The following is a 22,978-nucleotide window of genomic DNA, read 5'->3' as shown; positions in this document are numbered from 1 at the left end:
AGGCTAGCTTTGAACTCATGGTCCTCCTGCCTCCCAAACCACTGGGATTATAGGCTTGCGCCATAGCACCCGGCTTGGATCAAATGTTCCTTTGAGAAATGAATCTAAAAAATGAATCAAAAAAAATTGTTATTTTCTTATAAGTAGATCAGAATTTCCCTACCTCTCCACACCACTCTCTTTCTTCTGGAATTCAACAGTATTTCTTTTTCTCATTTTGTCACCTGATCAATAGCTTTAATGTTACTACTTAATTATCTTAGATGTATATATTTTTTAATCTCATCTCAATGTGTGCCTCTTGATGAGCTTGTTTTTATTTACTTTAATTCCTTATAAGAACAAGCGCGGTCAGTGGCTTGTCCATTGAAAATTCTTGGTACCAATTTTCTGGAAGAATAGAAATCTGAAATCGTTTAGATAATTCATCAAAAATGTTCAGAGCATAAACTGTGGGCCAGCAACTATGTTAAGCATGGGGAATTAAAGATAAAGAAAACAGAATCCTTGTTTTCAAGGATTTGGGAGTCTGTAGGGCAAGACTGCCCCACAAACAATGGTACCAGCATCACTGCACAGCATCTTCTACATATGTATTATCTGTGTGTAGAGTATTTCAATGTCCTCAAAGAAAATGTCTTCTGAGATTTACCTGTTATGATTTATGATTTCAGTATTTCCATAGCCATTGTTAGTGGCTTAATCTTTATTCCTTGGGACAAAAAAAATGTGGCAGTGTGCTTGTGGGAATGTAAATTAATACAGTCACTGTGGAACACAATAAGAGATGCTTCAAAAAACTAAAAATAAAATTACCATAGGACCCAGCAATGCCACGACTGGGCATATACCCAGAGGAGTTGAAATCTTGGTACCAAAGATACTTTCACCCCCATGTTTGTTGCAGCACCATTCACAATAGCCAAAATATGGGATCAACCCAGATGCCCTTAGCAGATGAATGGATAAAGAAAATATGGTATATTTACATATTGGATTACTAGTCAGACACACACACACACAAAATGAAAATCCTGTTATTTGTAGTAAAATGGATGCATCTAGATAACATTATTTTGTAGTGAAATAACCCAGACACTGAAAAGATAAATACCACGTTTTCATTCATTTAAGGAGACCAAAAATTCAGACTTGTAGAAGTACAGAACAGAATAGTGGTCACTAGAGATGGGGAAGGACAACAGGGAGTGGGAACACTGAGGAATTAAGAGGGACTTTTAGATACTGGGAAGGGTGCTAAAAGGAAGGGGTAAGGGAGGGGGGCTTGAATGGAAGAAGGGCGGCTGGACATAAATAATGCACCATGTATATAGGCATGGAAATATTGCAGTGAATCCTTCAATTTGTACAATATTTTGCCAATAATTATAATTTTAAAAACGTGACTACTCCCAAAAACTGGGAAAAAAATAAAAATAAACTGTGGCAGTGAAGGGGTAGGAGTGACCCTGCCCCTTTGCCTCTCTTTGAAATGGAAACAATGTGTTTAATGTATTTAAGGGACACTCACTTCTGCCCCTCTGCATTGTCCTTGAAATTCTTCATGGTTCAGTGACCCCAGACTCTTAAGAGGTGTAACAGTCTTTAAAAACCATCCTGTCCATTTTCCTGCCTGGGCAGGAATCCTCTCTATGGTTTCCTTGACAATCATGTGTCTGTGCTGGAACATTACTCAGACACAGCCCACTGTTTTTCCAGGAAACTCATCTCACACTTAGCTGTTAATTTACATATGGTTGGCTCAATAAAAATCTGTGGGAAGAATAATTGGTATTGAGCAAAATATCTTCTACTGATCCTTTGCTATTCTCTGTGAAGCAACAAAGAACAAATCCGCCTTCCTTCCTACTCAAGAGTTCTCAAGTGTTCAAACCTTAAATAGAAAAATATTATTATTATTATTATTATTATTATTACTCTCCTGGGCACTCACCCATCTCCTGGCATTGTGGGGGGTTGAGTGGTCATCGTCCAATTCTCTGAGAGCTCAAATAGAACAAAAAGGTGAAAGAAGGACAAATTCTCTCTTTTTGACATGAGACAGTCATCTTCTCCTGCCCTCAGACACTGAAGCTCCTGGCCCCCAGACCTTCAAACTACAAGGCTTACACCAACAACCCCCTTCTAACCTCAGGTTAGTTACGGGACTCCTTGGCTTGCATAAATCTTATGAGACAATTTTCATTATAAATAACTATGTGTCCTATTGGTTCTTTTGTTCTGGAGAATTCTTACTAATACACACATTATATTTCTATTTTCTCCCTCCATGTTTGGTATTATGTTGCCATATATTTTACTTCTTATATTATAAACCCATAATAAATAGTTACTGTTTTTGAACAATTAATTACCATTTGAATTAATTAAAAATAAGTGAAATTATTGATGTAGGACAGATGAGGCTGGATACCAGAGGAATATTCAGGAAGCAAGTTTAATTACACTGTAGCAGTCCAGAGGGGCTAAGGCCTAAAATTCTCTGCACCCCAGGTCTGGAAATTCTTTTAGATTTATACTCTATAGAGTGGTTACATGACAGTGGGTGGGTATATTACAGTTACTCTTGGTCCTATATTTCAGGTCAGACAGAGGTTTCACACATTTTTTGCCAAGGAAAACAGAGATAGGGGGCTGGGGCTGTAGCTTAGCAGCAGAGCACTTGCCTGGCATGCATAAGGCACTGGGTTTGATCCTCAGCACCATATAAAAATAAATACAATAAAATAAAGGCATTCTGTCCACCTACAACTACAAAAATATTCAAAAAAAAAAGAGATAGTATTTTTTTTTTTATAATAAGCTCTCTTTGAGACAGAATCTACATATCTTTTGTCTGCAAACCTGGCATTTATAAGAAAGAGGAAGCTTCAAACCACATTGAGCTCTCCACAGAACTCCTGTGAAATCCCACTGATACCCTTAGTAAGATCTTGCTGACAAGAAGCTTAATTATGGTGGGGGTTCCTGGAGAAGCTTGTATGTTACAATTATGGTGAGGGGTACCTGGTTTGCATCAATATGGCTTGCATTTAACTTAAGTTTCACCATTTCATAGTTCCTTCATTTCTTTGTGTGGATCCAAACTGCCATTTCACAATCCTTTGCCTAAGCATCCTTTAACATTTCTTAGAGTGTAGATTTCCTGACAGTAAATTCCCTGAGTTATTTATTGCCTGCAAAGTTCTTTATTTTGCGCTATTTTTGAAGGATACTTTGATGGGTATGAAACTTTGTATTGAGTTTAACGTGCTCCCCCACCCCTTAGTCTTTTGGTAAAGATGTTGTTCCGCTGTTACATGACTTCATAATCTCTGACAAGAAGTCTGCTCTTTTCTTATATCTGTTCCTCTGTAATGTTGTTGGCATAAATTACAGCTAGCACCTGCCATAAAGACTCCTATATCTCTAGTATTTCTGCAGCTTGACTCTGGTGTTTCTAGAATTAGGGAGGTTCATATTTGTTGTTGTTAACCCCACTCAGATTCTCTGACATATATGGATCTATTTGTTTTTTATTAGTTGCTTACTGTATTTTATTAATTTTTGGATAATTTGCAGCAACTGTCCCTTCAGGTAATTCTTCTGGACAATTCTCTTTTACTTCCAGGTTTCAAATTATATCCATATTAGAGTACTGATACAGCTCCACAGCTCTAAGAGGCTCTATTCTGTCTTCCCTTTTTTTTCTCCCTTATTTTTTTAACTTTTCTCTCACTTCTTTTAATGCTTTATTTCTTTTTATGTTCTGTTGATTTAGCTTTAGTAAGTTGATTCTTCCTTCAGCTAAATCTAAGTTTGTTGATAAATCCAATGCAGTAGTTTCCATTTAACATTTCTGGAGGGGAAGGGAATGGTGACTGGACCCACAGGTACTTTACCACTGAGCTACCTCCCCAGCCCTTTTTGTAGGCAACTAAGTTGCCTAGGGCCTCACTAAATTGCTGAGACTTGCCTCAAACTTGCAATCCTCCTGCCTCAGCCTCCCAAATCACTGGGATTACAGGCGCACACCACCATGCCAGGCTTCATCCAAATTTTAAAAAGAATTTTTGGTTTTCATCTCTCTGTTGATATTTTCCATAAGTTCATGGATATTGTTCACTTTTCCCACTACATTCTTTAACTACTAATCATAGTGATTTTAAAGTTCACATCTGATAGTTCCCATATCTAAGGCATTTCTGAGTCTGCTTCTTATTATTTGTTTTATCTCAAAACAGTAGACTGTTGCTGGGTCCTATGGGCTACAAGGTTTGTGTCCTCCGAGTAACTTTTATGTCACAGAAGATAAGCCTCTGATGAAGCAGACTTTACATCATGTCTAACCATCATGGCCATTCTGTCCAAGTTTGCCCCTAATTTTTCCTATAAATATCCTGCCCAATGGAGTCCTGTAGAAAAGATCTTGTAGGTGCAAGTTGCCCTTGTATCTGAAGTTCCCACTTACTCTAAACTGAGTATAAGCCAACATTCAATCTGTAAGAATTCATTATTTCACTAAAATTTCAACTGATACCATCTTACTCATTTCTGTGGTAGTCACATGTTTCTCTTGTGCTCTGCTATCCAGTGAAATACCCAAATGTCTTATATCTCCTCAGGAAGGGTTGTCATTTCTGGAGATTTAAGAAAAATTATTACTTTGAGGATCATCTGGTTTTTCTGTTTTCTTTCAATAAAAGCAATGTTCTCTCCCAACATTTTTACATCCTAATTGTAAGAGAAACACTCTGCCATCACAATAAGAACAAAATTAACATACCAGCCTTTTCTTTTAAGACTTTAAAGTGCAAATTATATTCACAAAGAAGAAAAAAACAGCAAACTGGCATTCTTGATATGTGAACACTGAGTATATTCAGTTTTCATGTGTGCAGACCCCAAATTGAGCAAACTGTTAAAAAAAATACAATTGCTAGATTTGCACAGATAAGAGCTTTCACACATAAACTGTACTGCAATGGGCTGAATAAACTAAATTGAAACCCATGACTGTGATCCTCTGCCATTGCAGAAAGGGTTGATGGGACTGTAACCTATCAACTTCATTAAATTACTGTGACATGTTTCAAAATTGTTTTACTAATAGCTAGAAATGGACGAGTGTACAAGATCAACTGAATAGATTTGTGATGCATACTTTTTCTCCACTGCACAGTCACAAAGCCTGCCCTGCAAATTTTTACAATCCGCAGTTAGCAGAATGATTATTAATGATTCTGTCTTTTCTATTCCCAATGTGCCAGTAACCTTTGCTCTGATTGCTGTGTGCCAGGCATTTAAGAGTATATAGCACATGGGAGAGCTAAATCAGGCAATACAGACTACATTATACATAGAGAACTAAATGTGCACACACAACAGATGTTTGACTTTTTAATCAGATTTACTTGTGCTCACCTCAGAATAAAAGTCATCCAGGCAGAAGAAGTCCTGTGCAAATGCCCATGTAGAATAACATGATCCTGGCTGAACAGTTCCTCTGCCTTTCCATTTTACTGTGCCCTTTTTATTTTCAAGGGCAACAACTGCCTCAGCCTACCTCAGTTTATGCTACCCTGCAAGAAATCAAGTGCCTTCTGACATTTCCCAGAAGACAGTCACTAATTACATTACATTCCCACTGCCAAAACAAGGGCCTGGGCTTCCTGAACTCCCAACCTGTTCATTTATCTTGTAGAGCCACATTATTATCCTTTGGGAGAAAGGGGAGAAGACTTATCACAGAAATTTAATCAGAATAATTTCATGGACATAAATGTTACTCTTGCAATTTGGAATGTGATTTGTATGTTTCTGTGGGATTAGAGACAGAAAGATCCATTAAACAACACTGGATAAAGAACTGGGGGATTTAGCATCTAATTCTAGTTCTGCCCTAATACTGCATGCCATTGTGCAAGCTTCTTAATTAGAGTGGGCTTGTTTTCCCGTCTAAAAACAGATTTGCTCTCCTGGGTTCCCTCAAGTTTTGTTATGTTTCCCCCCACCCCTCTTTCAGTCATTTATTCAACTGAATTTCAGAAACTACCATAGTGGATTCGCTTACTCTTCAAACACTGCTCAAGCTGGTAGAAATAAAAAGCACGAACAGATGAAAACAGTAAAATGAAATTCCTCTCCTCGAGGAGTTAATGGTTTAGTGAGAGACAAAGACAAATAAGTTACAGTACAGTGTAAGATGGTATTACCAGGAACTATTTTCCTATTGTGTTTTGATTACCCAGAGAAAGCCAGCTATTTAATAAAATACTTTTAAAGATAAATGGAACCCTAGATATCTAGACCAATTTCTTTATCTTACAAAGACTGAAACCATGAGACTCAAAATCTTCCAGATCATAACCCCAGTCTTCAACTTCCACTGGCGCTCTGCTACCATGACCCATTTGTAAATGTTACCTCTGAACTCAATTTGTAAATATGCCAATAAGCAGACGCTATCTTACCAGGATATAAGGGCAGCCAAGGTAAATAAAACTGTCCCAATATACAAGTAATCATTAATTTCTAATTAATGCTTCTATTCATTCTTCTTCCCTCTATGTCTAAACGTCCCTCCCAATTTTTAACTCTAAGTACCTTACCATTTCCTCTGTGACTGTAAAAAGTAAGAGTTGGTCTACATTTCCAAGTTTCCATTTTTATCAGACATTTTATTAAACTGATGATTTTGTCGGATCCCTGAACTCCTCATACTACTTTGCTGCTGATTTTATGCATAAGTTTTAGACCCCCTATCTTATTCTAGTTTGCACTTACAATATACATGGCTTTTTATAACATGACTGGTCCTGGGTTAACCACTGTACAGACCCAGATATTTGTGTATTCTCTTAAAACTTCCCAGGCCAGAGAAGCAGTCTACCTAGACCTCTCAGACCAGGATTCAGTGTGGTTCTTGGTAACTCAAATTCCATTTGACATTTGGACAAGAAGTTGTATGTATAAGACTAGGAGAGATACTTAGCCTCTAAGGAGACACAGAAAAACACTGTTGTATTGGGTAAGACTTAAAAAAATGCAAATTCCAGGACAAGGAAGGATTATCTCTTTTTCCTCAATTTGGGACTGTATCTTGTCTACTCTTATTTTATCTTATACTGGGAAGTGAACCCAGGCATGTTTTACCACTGAGATACATCGCCAGTAGCTTTTATTTTCAGACAGGGTCTTGCTAAGTTGCTAAGGCTAGCCTTGAATTTGCAATACTCCTGCCTCAGCCTCCTGAGTCACTGGAATTACAAGCATGCACCACCATGCCTAACTCTACTGTTCTTTGGGGACCTAACACATGCTAGGCATATTTCTCAACTAAAATGGGACATTTATGATTAGGGTTTGTATGGTAGGTATAACAGCATATATCTATGAATGGTAATATTTCACTTACAGGAACTTATTTCATAAATTACATAATCTGAACTGGCGGACTAAAAAAAACAAACAAGTGTAGTTAAGAACAATAAACAGAATACTTAGTCTAGGTTTCCCCTTTGGTTTCAAATCCATAGAAGTGATGAAGAAAATCTATATTTCAAATATCTATACAATGCTGCAGGAATATGAATAATAATTTCCAAAAGATCAAAGGATGAAACCACCAGCCAAAAATAAGACAGGAAAACTGTGACCATCAGCAAGCATGGCTGTAGAACATAACAGAAGAATGAGGCAAGTCCCACCCAAGAAACAAACATGACACCCAACCAAGAAATAAGATGATGCCCCATCTCCTTCATAAATCAGGACAGAAGATAACAATAAAATACTACTTTTCCCTTCATTGACCAGCAAAAATGTATGTGTGGCTCTATCAAGTCTTAGAAAAACTGCAGGGAATCAGAGAGTTCCAAAGAGCCATATCTAATAAAACCAAACACCTGCATATTATTGATCTAGCAATTACACTTCTTATTGTGAGAGTAACATTCTCACTGTGCACAAGGATTCACGTACAAGAATGTTAACTGCAATGTTAACTACATAAGACAACCAGGATTTATATTTACTTATAAGTGCTGTAAGAAAATGTGAAAATGCACATTGGTTTTAAAAATGCAAGGAAAAGTTGTAAAATATGACCATGAATTAGGTCGCATACAAAAAAGTCAACAAATTGCAAGCAATAGAAATTATGCCGTATGATTAAATTAGAAGTAAACAACAATTAATAAATTAATTGTGGGATATTGATAAGTTGTCTTCAACACTGTCATTATTAAATCTGAATCTGTGTTCTGGCTTCTGACAAGTACCTTTTAAGGTACTTGTGATTAGGCTTAAATTGCCCAACTGTGCCCAGGGAAGCTAGGTCAACAATGATCATAGCTGGAATAGCACATCCCCAGACTCAAGAAACAAAAACATTCACTAATTCGGATCACATGTGTCTTGAAGAGTGAACAACTCTCACAGGGATTAATTCATGTACAGTCAGGTGAGAAGCTAGCATGAAGAAAAGAGAAAGCAGACCAAATATCCTGAAAAAAGGATAGAAAAGAAAGGATAGGGAAGAAAAAGGAAAGGAGTTAATTCTAACTTTTTTTTTTAACCATCTCTCTCCCAAGAATTCCTTTCTGAGGTAAGAAGGCGGATGTGTGTGGGGGGGCGGTAAAAAAATGAAAAGTGAAAATCATAAATCTTGAAATAAGTCTTATACAGAAAATACATAAGAGCTGTCAAAGCTCAATTTTAAAATCTATTTTTTAAGTGAGCAAAAGCTTTGAACAGATACTTTTCCAAAGAGGACACATAGGTGGCACATAAACATATGAAAGATGCTCAACGCCAGTAATAGTCCTCACACAGAGAAAATCAAAATCACAAGATATCACTGTATAACTATTAGAATAACCAAACTTAAAAATAATGACCATATAAAATATTGATGAGGATTTGTAGAAAATGGTACTCTCATATGCAATGCAATCACTTTGGAAAAGTTTGTCCTCCCTGTGGACCTGCAATGGGGTCCTGACCATCTTCCTGCTCAGTAACCAGTTGTGGCAACAACTTGTGCCAGCGAGTGCAGAGGAAGGTAATGATCACAAGTCCCTCTGGCCCCACAGAGCATGTCTGTCCAGAACTGGACAAGTCCCAGTGCACCTGCCTCTAGCCCAGTTTGGACACTTGACTCTGCAAGGCAGCCCCCCCACCCTCCACAGTCTCTCTTCCAGCCAAACTGCTGCCACTAAGAGAGCTTCTGCTACCACTGCTAAGATCCAGTGCATGAATCTTATAAAGGGATTTTCCTGCAGCCTCCAGGGATAACAGTAGTAAGCACCTCCATCATCTCTTGGAAGCCAAGTGCACATGAACAGATCACCATGTCAAGTACAACTCCTGGTACCCACAGCAAAGAACCAATTAAACAAGTGTAAAAATGTGTAACAACAGACTGTGTGCCTCTGTGAGACCATCCTTTTTGGATATATACGCTTCACTGACTACATCCTCAGGAAGCCAGTCCCAGAGCCCTATGCCATGTACTGTTTTCCTTGTGCTCAAAAAGCATAAGCCCCAGAAAAGCCTCTTTTGGGTGGTACTGCTTTGCCTTTTCTTCATTTCTATCTCAAATTGAGCAAAAGGGCCCAAAAGCTCAGCTGGTAACTCTAAGAGTTCAGAGATGGCAATACTAAAGAGCTGTGTTCTTTGCCTTTTCTTGATTTCTGTCTTTAAAGGAGCAAAGACTCCTAGTCAGACTGGCAATGTATATACATTTCAAAGCTTATCAAATGGTACATTTTAAATAAGCACAGCTTATGTAAATCAATTATGCCTCAATAAAAAGTCTTAAAATTCAATCATTGGAGGTATTCCTGAGTGAAAATTAGAAGATAAATGTACATTTATTTAATTTTTCCATGCTAACATGAAGGCCAAGTAAAAAGGTTACTATTCGCCAGACACCATACTAGATATTATGATACAAAAAACAAACCTGAAAGATAAATTTAGCAATTAGGCACATCTCCAAGAGTACATACATGGTGCCACAATTAAAGGATATGACAAGAACAATAAAAAGAAATGCTAACCAAATTCCTAACAAAAGTCTTCCTCTGTCTCTGTATACAGAATTCCCTCATCTGAAAAGAATTTGTTCTACCAATTTACAGAATATATGTCTTAAAACAGCCTGACCCCTAAACAGCTCCTCTGTAAGAGGCCTAGAAATCCAGCCCAGTGGTCAAATAAGCAGATGGTAATACAGGAAGAAGCCTCAAGATTCTTCAGGAGCTATAACTGCCTGGGGTAAGCCATTTAAGACTCTGATGATCCTCATGTCCTTATTTAAAATATAGATGGGCTGGGATTGTGGCTCAGCAGTAGAGCACTCCCTTAGCACAGGCGGGACCTGGGTTCGATCCTCAGCACCACATAAAAATAAAGGCATTGTGTTGTGTCCATCTACACCTAATAAATAAATAAATAAATATTTTAAAAATAAAATATAGAAGCAATAATTTATCTGGCTATCTGAAAGGGCTGCAATGAGATAGAATATCTAAAATCCCCCTAAAAGTCATAAGTGGAATATAAATACTAGATGGTATTCATATTAAAAAATAAATGTTTGCCTTACAAATTAAAAAAATTTAACTACCTCCCTTTTCTTATTAATTGCATAGGAAAAGGAAGAAGCTACTTATCAACATTATAATCAGTCTGAAATCATACTTTGAAGTATATGAAAAGCTCATAAGTGATTCACTACATTATTATTATTATTTACAATGCACACTAAATATTTGTCAGATTAATGCTTTTAAATAAAATCATTAGCTCCTTATTCAAGACATAATAAAAACATAACTTACAAGCACTTTACAAACACAAAATTTAGCTAGAGCTGCATTATTTTTATAACTAAAATACATCAATAAATATTCTAATGCTAAAACCATTGAAAGTATTTTAACACTTGCTAGAGAGATCTGACTTTCTGAAAAATACTTACTTCAAAGAATTTGAAAAATTCCCAAATAATTTTTAGATATTCAGACTTATAAAGCCCTATGACCTCTTCCAATCCAATTAATTCTCAAAAACATCTAATTTTTGTTTCTAATTAGGTAGTTAACCATAAAATTTCAAGTCTTGTCATTAGCATTAATTCTTTTGGTTAAGAATGATATATGTATCACATATTTTTCTCTAACTTTTAGGTATCAATTATTTGAAAATGACATTGACTATGTAAATCACAAAAGAAAACCCAAAATGCCAAAAACCCTAAACCCAAAATAAATCTGAATTCCAAAGGAAAACAAAGAATTATAAAATACAAAATTGGATGGTTTGCCAAGTAGGTAAAGAAAACATTGTCACCATTCCCCAATTATAAAGCTGAATCATAGGAGATGACTTTTCTTTCAATGGTAGGATTGAAATGAGGGCCTCAGGCATGCTAAGTACAAGCTCTACCACTGAACTACACCCCAGCCCCCAAATCACCACTGTTGTTCATTAATGCTGGTCAAAAATTTGCAATTTTATATGCATGAACAAAATAAAACAGGATAAGGTTAAAAAAGTATAAATTTGTGTAATTCACTTGGCAGTTCCCAGTGTGAATGCTACCAACCTTGAGTTTCTGTTTTTTATAAACAAAAGGCTTTATGATAGCATTATTTCTGGCAACCAAAACTGCACTCATGAAATAAAGTTTTGAAATAATTAAATGTTTTTTTAAACTAAATATTCCTAATTCTCTAAGCCATCATAAGGAGGAAGACAAATACCAAACCATAAAATACCTCAAGTGTACAAACTATGTACTTCTTCTCAAACATCCAACTTTACGTTCTTCTGAACAAATTCCACTGAATAACAGTGAGATCACCATCAAAAAGCAGTATTCAAGGGGGCTAACCACAGAAAATCAGTTAAAATATCAAAATCATAAAGCTAATGGTAATGAATTAGTTAAATAATGAAATCGGAGAACATTTCACATAAACATTTTATATATGTTGTATCATATCTCACTACAACTTTAGTCTGCTATTGCCCCCATTTAACAGATAAAGAAACAAGACTCAAATAGGTTACATAGCTTACTGAAATTAATGTAACTAGTAAATTAAAGAACTTATATTCAAAATCAGCTCCATCAAACATCAAAGTCTTATGCTGTTTCTGCAGCAAAGATCTTCTTGGAATAAGGGTAAGGTATATAATATGTCATTAAGAAAGTAAGTCACAGCCAGGTGTGGTGGCACACACCTATAATCCTAATGGCTCAGGAAGCTGAGGCAGGAGGACCATGAATTCAAAGCCAGCCTCATCAACTTATTCTAAATAATATATAAAAAAGGACTGGGGATGTAGTTCAATGATTACATGACTCTGGGTTCAATTCCCAGTACCAAAAAAAGAAAGTAAGTCACACAGTTACTAAAACATGTATTTGTTTAAATTTCTAAGCATTCTACTCAGCTACAAAACCTTCGTTGAATAATAAAATTTCAGGAAAACCAACCAGAGACACTAGATGTCTTTTTGTCTAACTATCCCAGACAGTTGGGACTGGAATTCAAGAGTCCCTCAACTCTATTGCTACCCATGATAAATATATACAAATACTTAGGAAATACTAAGCAGAACTCAATAGGCATTATAAGGGGCATAGAATGTAATACAAAACATGGCAATATCTAAGGCATGGACAGCAAGCATCCAAAACAATTTTAACTCATCTGAAGCTAAATGATGACTGTAATATATTTAACAATTTGTTTGCCATCTTACAATTTAAGAGAACACTTTAACATTGTTTTAGTAATCCTCTTTAAGTTAAAACCAAAAGCTATTTAATGAAATTTAAACCAATGCATACCTTTGAAGGGTTATACACAATTTTCTCAGTTATATTACCATAAAGAAGAAAATGCTAAGTGAAACTTTTCCTCCAGATGATGCCCACTTTTAACTTTAAAGGAAATACCAATTTAAAACCACAGTGATAAAAATGTTGCAGTGCTTTTAGGACTTTCAGATTCATATCAAAAGTCAAGAGGGGGCTGGGGTTACAGCTCAGTGGTAGAGAGCTTGTCTCCTATAAGTGAGGCACTGTGTTCAATCCTCATCATCACATAAAAATAAACAAAATAAAGATAGATATTGTGTCCATCTTTTTAAAAAAGTGGGAAGGGGTCTGCTGGAGAGCAACAATAAGTGCAACTGACCCCCCCCCAAAGGAACCTCCTTTCTGACTTGATTTTTTGTTAATGACAGACAAGCCCTGAGCTAGTGGAAGTGAACAACTACCCAGGTATTTGACTGACCACTGTCAAGTCCTTGTCCTATGCACAACTGCAGCTGATGCTACCCTGGTACACAAACAGGCAGCAGCCCTAGATTGGGTACAGATGGGGCCATACTGGGGTAGAGATGGGGCCCCCAAGCCCAGGTGAACTAGTTATCAATGGCCCCACTCCTGGATTCTCATCAGAGGGAGTTACTGGGACTTAGCACCAAAGCTTCTGCAAATGCAACAGGGCTTGTCCATCAAATGACTGCTACCTTGGAGGCATGACTAGCCATGGAAGCACAATCTAACCACCAATTATGCAATTGCCAGAGAAGCTGGCACAGCTCTCCTGGTTACCAGGGAAACCATCATGCCCCACTGGGTGTGTTCCAATGACAGCTACAGTAGCCCAGCCTCTGGACTCTCACTGCCCTGGAAGAAGGACAGATGGTTGGCTTGGTAAGGTAGAGATTGGGGGCTGCTGCTTCATCTAACTGGGTTATAATGAATGCTGCCACTGCTCCTGAGGTCCCATCAGACTTTCAGCCCTGCCACTACCACATAAGCCACGGGGCTGTCAATCAAGCAGCTACTTCTTCAGTGGTCCAACCCAGCTGTCATCAGGATGGCTGCAGGCTCAGCTGTCCTGAAGTGGTTCCAGGAGATGTGACTTCAGCTATAGCAGCTTTAGACAACCTACAGTCAGTCACCCAGGAAGGAGGTCTCCAACCTGTAGCCACTTTGGATGCCTCCACCCACCTTCAGCTGCCCCCATTCTGGCAGAAAAGGAGCACCTCCCCAGCCCACAACAGCCAGAACAGGTGAGCCATAATACACCTATGCAGGCTGGCCTGACTAAGCAGAAAGCCTGAGTTTAGTCAACAGGAGACTGTGCACGTGTATTAACCTATCCCTGTTTGGCTAAAAAGCAAACTTCCTCATCAGGCCAGTCTGAAACCTGTGTCCTGTTTATAGACCTCCTATGCTGGAATATAGTTTCCAATAAAGACTTGTTGGGATGGTTCTACTACGGTGCATGATTTCTATTTGGGGTAAAAAATAGATGAGCTGCTTGCATTAAAAGCTGATAACAAGATCTACTAGCCCTATAGAATGCCTAACAGCCAGAGAGCTGCTTAAAACTCTAGAGAGCAATGGAGAGCTGTGGAGGAGGTGAGAAAAAGCAGCTAGAAGCCGCTAGCTCTGATCACCAGATATGCTCCTGAAAGCTGCCAGGGGATAGTACCCTGGCTGCAAAGGCAGCTGGCTGGGACAGCTATTAACACCTTGAGGATAAGATTACACTAAGGGTAAAGGGATGCTGGCACTCAGAGCTGGTAACACCTTAGTGTAAGATGCACTTTACCTTTTCATGATTTCTATCCAAACCAAGCAAAAGAACCCCTGACTGATTGGTAACTGTAGCATTCAGCATCAATTCCCAACTCCTTCTGTGTGCCTCCTTATATGAGACTTAAAGTCTAAATCATCATTTCCTAGACTTCTTTGCTAAGTGAATTGTGAATTTGATTTGTTATTTGTCTTTCCTTAACAGAATGCCATTTCTTTCTCTTGCTTTATTATATTAACAGTACTATATTGAATAGTAACTGTCGTTACTATTACAAGTGAACACCCGTGCTTTGCACCTAATGTTAGGTGAAAGCATTAGTCTTTTACCAATAATTACAATATTAGCTACAGTTTTACATAGATCTCTTGATATATCAAGTTGACAAAGCTCCTATTTCTAAGTTTGTGAGAGTTTGCCTTCTATTCCTATCTTTCTAAGCTTTTATCATGAATTGATAGTGAGTATTGTTATATGCCTTTTTCTGTGCATTTATGAAGATGACCATATGGTTTTTTAAAATTCTGTTGTTCATTCTGTTAATATTTTGAACTACAATTTTCAAATACTGAACCAATCTTTCACTTATAAAATAAATGGCACTTACCCAGGATGGATTATCCTTTTCATATTAATGAAATTGAGCATTCAGAATGTTTTCATTCATTTCCAGAAGTTTGTAGTATATAACTAATGAGACTAAGCATTAGGATGTTTTCTTTCATTACTGGGAATTTGGCAATGAACAAGATGGCCTTTAGGAAACTACCCAGCCTCTAGCTTACACAATGTGTAACATGTAAATAATTGGTGACAGAAATAGCCTGAGGAAAAACTGATCTCTTTCTGAGATCTGAAGAACTTAAAAACATTTCATGACTAGGCAAGAAGGATCAGATAGCAAGTATCTGGCCCACCCTCTATGGGAAGATACCTATAAAGCACCTGCAAAAAGCACCCTAAATCAGCTTCTATACAGATGGGCTTTGTGACAAGTCTTCTATCTTCTCCTTTAGCTGACTTTCGAAATAAATTTGCCTTCCTTGCCTTAACACTTTGTCTCTTGACTTAACTACCCTGCTGTTAGGTGAGCAGCTAGACTTAGTTTAGTAACATTAATTGTATTCAATTTACTAATATTTTATTAAATAACATCTTTTTTTGTATCAGGGTAATACTGATCTTCTAAAATAACGTCATGTTCTCTCCCTTCCATTTTTTGAAGAGCTTGTGCTTAACTAGTATCAGAGGTGGGCAGAATTTACCTGTTAAGCCATGTAAGCTTAGAGCTTTCTTTGTAGGAGTGTTTTAAAGTACAAGTTCAACTTCCTTAATAGAGACTTATCCATGTTTTCTTGACAGCAATTTGAAAGTCTGTATCTTTTTTTTTCTCCCAATAATTTTTAGTTGTACATGGACCTTTATTTTATTTATTTATATGTGGTGCTGAGAATCGAACTCAGTGCCTCACACATGCTAGGCAAGAGCTCTACCACTGAGGCACCACCCCAGTCTGGGAAGTTTGTGTCTTTGATGGAATCTGCCCATTTATCTAAGTTATCAAATACATTACAAGATAATATCCCTTTATTGTCCTTTTAATATCTATAGAATCTGTAGTGATGTGTCACTTTCTTTTCTGGTAATAGGAATTTCTGTTTTCTGTTTCTTTGTTCCTTATTAGTCTGATTAGAGGCTTATCAATTTTACTCTGTATCAAATAACCAGTGTGGTTTCATATCTTTTTTTAAAAAACTCCTCCTTTTTAAAATATAATTTTTAGTTATAGATGAACACAATATCTTTATTTTATTTATTTTTATGTGGTGCTGAGGATCGAACCCAGCATCTAGCATGTGTGAGGCGAGCACTCTACCACTAAACCACAATCTAATCCCCTTATTTATTTATTTTCATGTGGTGCTGAGGATCGAATCCAGTGCCTCATACTGGAAAATGCTCTACCACTGAGCTATAACACCAGCCCCTCTTTGAATGTTTTTAAATCCACATTTTTTGTTGCTGTTTTCCATTTCATTGACTTTACTCTCTGTCAGTTCCTTCCTCTTCTTTTTCTGGGTCTAACTTGTTCTTTAGTTTTTAGTTTCTTAAGGTAAAAGCTTAGATGACTGCTTCAAACCTTTTGTTTTCTAATATGAGCATTTAACACTATAAATTTCACCTAAGAGTAGTCCTTTAGGTGTATCTCTCAGATTGATATGCTGTGTTTTCATCTTTATTTTTTTTATTCCTTTATGACTTATTCTTTGACCTATGAGTTTTCAGAATATGATGATTATTTTGAAATACCTGGGGATTTCCCAATTATCTGAATCTTATTTCTAGCTTAATTCTACTGTAGTTAGAGAACACAGATATATTCCTTAAAGAAATTACCTCTAAAAAGAAAGAATAGAAATCAAACTCAATTTTCCTATGTTAAATAACTATAACGACATGCCCAAATTAGAGTCATTCAGCTTCTTGTATGGCATCCTTTCTACTATCATGTTTTTTCTCAATACTGTCTCAAAACAAGACTTGTTATTCGCTCCCTTCACTTCAAAAAGAAAAGAAAAAAAATTAAAAGTATTCCACATGTAGCATCTCATTTGATTTCTACAACTCTATATGTAGGCAAGACAAATGATATTATTTTGCATATGGAGAAGTTGGAGCTGAAGGGAATGACTTGCCCTACTATTCTCAAATGTCTCACTGTTCCTCAATTCTCAAAGATGGAGCAATATAGCTGAGTGTGGATGTGCACACCTGTAATCCAGTGACTTGGGAGGTAAGGGTGAAGAATCCCAAGTCCAAAGCCAGGGTCAGCAATTTATCAAGGCCCTAATCAACTTGATGAGACCTCATCTCAAAATAAAAAATAAGAAAAGGCTTAGGATGTTGCTCAGTGGTTAAGCACCCTGGGTTCAATTCCTGGTACAATAAATAAATACAATAAATACAGTAATATAGATCAATGAAATCCACAAATAATTAAAATATCTCATTTTAGCTATAGTTGGAATTACCACAACCTCAGTTCAGAGTGAATTATAGTAAAATTGACTAGTTTGTTTTTAAATCTTGACTTCTTAAACAGATTCATTATTAGCAAGATTCAGACAACAAAAAATTGGCTAAACTGCAAAAAATAAAAAGCAAACTAATAAAGAACATAGGGAAGTAAATAAGAGCCATAAAAAATTAACATGAAATAAATATATAATAATATAATAAATAAATATATCAAGTTATATGTTTTCTCTTTTAATGTCCTAATTATTGATTAGGATAAAGAGTTCTAAAATATAATTTGTTATTATATTAAAATATGTTAAAATTGAATAGTAAACATTCAAAAACATTATTTTATGCTATCCTATTTCCAACTAAATTTCTAAACTATAGTGTTATAGAAATGAAATGGCTTAAAAGGTAAAGACACGCATTCTTACCATGTAATTGTTGACTTACAAGTTGCAGAGATTCCCTCAGTTAGCACCACTTTGGCTCAGATATCAGTAGTAACAGCAACCAAAATTAAAACTAAAGGAAAAAAATAAAAACAAAATTAAATGCCAACAGGCAAAAGTTTTCAAGTCTTCAAAAAAGTCTTAAATTAAAATTTCATATTTCAGTAATTTTAACGAGAGTCTTAATCCCAGAACCCATTCTTTTCTAATTGGTTTAAGCAAGAAGCTGATATGGTATATAAATTCCCATACAATTTCAACTCCCTATCCTGGAATAAACTCTGAAATTAACTTCAGGGACTCATAGTTAATAAGAGCTAAAGATATATTATAGGTACGTTCAACTGAACCACTCAATGTGTTTATTCAACCAAAACATGCATTTTAAGGTTTGTTACTGCCTACAGAATCCATCAAATATTGATCACTGATGGAAGACTTGTACCTGATGAGAGCCTTTGTAGTAATTTTTCCCACAATAAGATTTAAACTTAATGAACATCTTGGGGATCATATCATAAATATTTAATAGTACACCTAAGGATAAAGTAGTAGTAAAGATTTTATACCTGCTGAATGAACCCAATAAAATATTTCCAGGATACTGTATATTAGCAACCAGGCTATGCAGCAATCTGGCAAATAGTGTTTAACTATGTGCTACAGTATTAGGTAATGAACAGTAAAATGCGGTTTTCTACTCAGAGTTATAGTTTACTTGGAATGAATACAAATAAGAAAAATTTAGTGAATAGGCATTAATTCATTCAGCAAAACTTTATCAAGCATCTTGTATAAGTCAGCCCCTTTAAACACTGAACACACAAAACTGAGTAAGAAAATAACTGACAGGGGGCTGAGATTGTGGCTCAGCAGTAGAGTGCTTGCCTAGCATGTGCAAGGCACGGGCTTCGATCCTCAGCACCACATAAAAATAAATAAATAAAATAAAAAATATTTTTTAAAAAAGAAAAAAACTGACAGATACATGCAAGCAATTTTAATGTTATAAGGTAAATGCAAAAAAGTAATAACATGACAGCCTAAGAATAATGTATTGGAATATGTCAAATAACTGCAGGGAATCTAAGGATAGGGAGGATTGAAGTTTGGGAAAGGCAGGCCAGGCAAGAAAAAGTAGAAACTGCCATTTCCATAGGGGGCGGGGGAAGAGCCTAATACACTCCTGAGTCTAGTAGAAATAATTATAAGAACATGTATGAATTATTTATAGTTCAACAGATTTTGAGAACATAGTTCAGACTGCCACTATCCTTTGAAAAGTATCTTGATAATTCAGAATGACCATTTATTCAGTTTTATTCTGTTTTACACGTATCCTATTTTGCTTATTTAAAATCAAAAGCATCACACAGCTTTCTTTCTCATCCTTAGGAGCAGCTGTACAGCATGCTCTTGATTACACAGAGTAAAAGAAAAAAGTGAGCTTTTCCCTAAGTAATCTGCATTAAATCATCACCTTATTTATAAATACAGATTAGATTATTAGATTACTCAGGCGTCATTTGTCTTCCATCAATCAGATGATCTGATTTGAAGATTCTGAAAGTAACCAGCACTATAAGCCCTATTAAAACCTATTTTAGAGATGGTTTTATCTAGCTAATGTGGTTACAACTAGCTAATGCTGTCTAAGAGTGAGGAAAGTGTCCAACACCGGGTCTGTTTTCTGGATGTTTAGGAATTCTTCCATTTGTATGGAAGTCTATACAATTATTACTTTTGTTATTAGCTATTATTTGGTAAATGCTGTAGTCAGGATCAATCATAATACTAATATTTCACATACATTTAACTTAAGTCTTGAGAGGCAAGTTCTTCCATTAAAAATGAAGAACTTGAGGAACAGAAGGTGATTTGCCCAGGATCACACAGCCAGGGGGAAAAAGAAGTGTCAGGACAAGTTTGTCCAACTAGAGTCACTGGTTTTAACTATACTGGGCTGTCTCCTTTTGGATAAATAAAGATTCTCCCCTCCCCTTTCTTATCCAGCTGCTAACATACCTAAGTCAGGCACCACAAAGATCTTGAAGAATATAACTTCCCTTTTTAAGTGTGTAGCCTCATTGCCAAGTGACAAGCATCAGTCCTTTGAAGTTATAGGTCAAGGCTATAAAGTATGAAACACAACATCCCTACTAAGAGGTGGAATACTGCCAGCTCAGAGGTGCATGTTTCCATGAAATACCATCATTCCAATTCTGTTCACATCTGTGGTTTAATCTCTATATTGTGCTGGCAGTGCCCCCCTATGGAGCAAGAACACACCTGCCCTGTAATTTCTAAATTGGTCTTGTGTTTGTGATGCTCTAGCAGACAATAAGGCCCACCTCCCTTCTAGCTATTTGTTGATTAGAAGAATGAATGAAGGAACAAACTTATCTTTATGGAAACCTCCCTCAAAAATCCCACCAAAGATGTACTTATATTTTCTGCACAATGCTATCAACTAACCCTAACATTAAATCATAATTTAGGGAACAACCATAGACCAAAGCCAAGCCAGGATAATTAACTACCGGCTAAATTTTTTTTTTTCTTCTAAAAATAAGATGGAAGGAGGACCAGACAGTTTCTGGTAGTAACATGAGTTCAGGAAATTTCAATTGCATTATAGACTATTCACCTCCAAAGCATACAAATTACTTTCTGGTTATGTTTCACTGCACAGTGACACAAAAGACAACTGAATTTTTCTCATAAAATATTTAATTTTGTTCTAGAAGGCATTTTACAAGGTCAAGGATAATAAGGTTTTCCCTAGTAATAAGCCCATAGTCTTACTTATTCACTATTTTAGAGTCAATATGAAACAAAGAATCTTTTTTGTGAAAACGTTTAACCTGAGAATAGGTTGTGTCAAAATGACTGTTAATCTGCTGATATTCTTCTAATCTGATTGTATTTGGATTTGTTTACTATTTTGGTCCTTGCCATCTCTCTTAAGCCTCTGAATTTTCCAGAAATCAGAAGCTAGTACATAGAGAGTTTACACAGGCTCTCTACAGAAAGACTGTTCCGTACTTCATTCCCTAGCACCACCTCTTTAACCAGGCTCAAATTCTACATTCTCTTCAAACCCTAACTATTCACACATTAAATTCTATTCACTTACAAGACTCTCAAACTGTATAGAACATGTAGCCACTATGAGCTTCAGAGAAACATATTTCATTAAAATGTTAAATACAAAATTTTGGTATAAAGCATATGAGTAGCACAAATAACAGCAATTCCCCCACCCCACCCCTCTTTGATTATCTTACATTCACCAATCAAAAAAGGCCCAGTTTAATTGGGCTGGCATGATAAAATAAAGTTCCTTCTGTTTTAACTCTATAGGGAAAGTAACTGAACAATCAACCCATTCTTCCATTCTTATTTCTATAGTCTTCATCCCTCTTTTGTCCATAAGACTGCCTGAACAATGAAATGTTGTCTGATTCTAGAATCACAAATAAAATCCAGTTAGATCTTTTAATACGTTATACTTCTGCCCTTTGAAACCAGCCTCCTACTATGCTGCAGAATGTAGCCATGATTCTCTCAAAGATGAAGCTATGTACAGGAAGATATTACACAGACCTGAGAGTGTGAAGTGCAAGGTCAGGGACAGGCATGCAGAGACTGATTCCATCTGCAATAAACAAGAAAAATCTAAAATTTGCATGTGGAACAGTGACACCAAGAGACTGATTTCTGTCTTTTCAGATGCACAGATTATGCAAAGTTAATGTAAAGATAAATGCTCATCACCATGTAAATACAGTGCTATCAAGTGACAGACGCAGAGCTTGCTCTTAAAATAGTGCTTGTATTTTCCATCCATCCCCAAGGAAATGCACAGGCCCATATATTTGACTGAAGCAATGTCACTTAGTGAAAGAGACTGAGAACCATACACCCCATGTACTGAGGCTCCCCTCCACAACATCGCACCTACTTCTGCTTGAACACTGTGGAGGTAGAGGAAGTTCATGATCTGTAGCCACAGTCATTAAATGTCACTATCTAAAATAAGGCTTCCTTTGTACTCAATGAAAGCCTACATCCTTATAACTTCAAACCAGCACTTCCTGGTCTCCCAGATTCTGTGAAGCCCTACAACTTTACCAGTTTCCTGGGATCTGAGGCAGGACTGCCCAGTGCTCTCCAGCTGGTCCCATAAGATGCTGCTCAGAACCACACTTACCACACAGGCCTGCAGGAAAAGCCCTCACCCTTCTCAGTCTCTCTCTGCCCTGACCCATCTGTCTCTCAGTGAATGTCTGACCAGTTTTATTTTCATCTCTTCACACTGCCACCACATGTGACACACCCTGTCCTGTAGCACTATGGGGCAACAATACTCAATTCCTGGGAACAAGATATAGGGGCATTACTTCCACTTGCCAGTTACCTTTCTAAGATAGGTTCCCCCTAGTTTTCATCAGAACACCCTAGCCTCAGCCTGCCCAATGCTGGCATTTTCTGTATCCACTGCTAGGCCTTAGCCTCTTTCCTACTAGTGAAATGGTAACTGCTGCTGCAAGATACTGCTCAAGCTAGCCTAGGAGCAACCACTTCCCCCCTTCTCTGTGCCCACCACAGAATGCTACAGACCCTTGAGCCAGATTCCAAGTCATGCTGGCTTCTCTGCTTACACTGCAGGAGACTCAAGGCAGTTGATTTATACCCAAGTTTCCCTAACTACAAAGATGAGACTGGGAGAAGTATTATTATGAGCTAATAATGTACTGGAAGAGTTGATCTTGGCAATATGATGACACTATCCCACCTGCCCCTGGGGCTTAGCCCACCAGATCATGCAATATGCCACAGTGGAAAACTACCATGTCCTCCCAGGCC

At 36.9% G+C, this 22,978-nt stretch overlaps 1 protein-coding gene across 22 annotated transcripts in view; it reads right to left on the bottom strand.

Moving 5' to 3' along the window:
• Window positions 1–22,978, bottom strand: part of LOC114079369 (dual specificity tyrosine-phosphorylation-regulated kinase 4-like) — a 119,665-nt gene that overhangs the window by 85,365 nt on the left and 11,322 nt on the right. For 15 of the 22 annotated variants that reach the window (XR_011707371.1, XM_071611424.1, XM_071611432.1 and 12 more), the window contains exons 2-5: window positions 21,716–21,767; window positions 18,092–18,182; window positions 4,549–4,640; window positions 1,955–2,007 (exon numbers count right to left, since the gene is read on the bottom strand). Coding sequence is in view for 17 of the 22 variants with exons in the window: in XM_071611424.1 (XP_071467525.1) it covers window positions 1,955–2,007; window positions 4,549–4,552 (57 nt within the window). In the remaining 5 variants the exon portion in view is untranslated. The remainder of the gene's footprint in view (window positions 1–1,954; window positions 2,008–4,548; window positions 4,641–18,091; window positions 18,183–21,715; window positions 21,768–22,978) is intronic. The other 7 variants (XM_071611427.1, XM_071611414.1, XM_071611409.1 and 4 more) reach the window with 6 other exon arrangements.

The sequence above is a fragment of the Marmota flaviventris genome, chromosome 4 (assembly GCF_047511675.1).
Source record: "Marmota flaviventris isolate mMarFla1 chromosome 4, mMarFla1.hap1, whole genome shotgun sequence".
Lineage (NCBI taxonomy): Eukaryota > Metazoa > Chordata > Mammalia > Rodentia > Sciuridae > Marmota > Marmota flaviventris.
The sequence above is the reverse complement of the archived record's forward strand: the minus strand, read 5'-3'. Positions and strand labels throughout refer to the sequence as shown.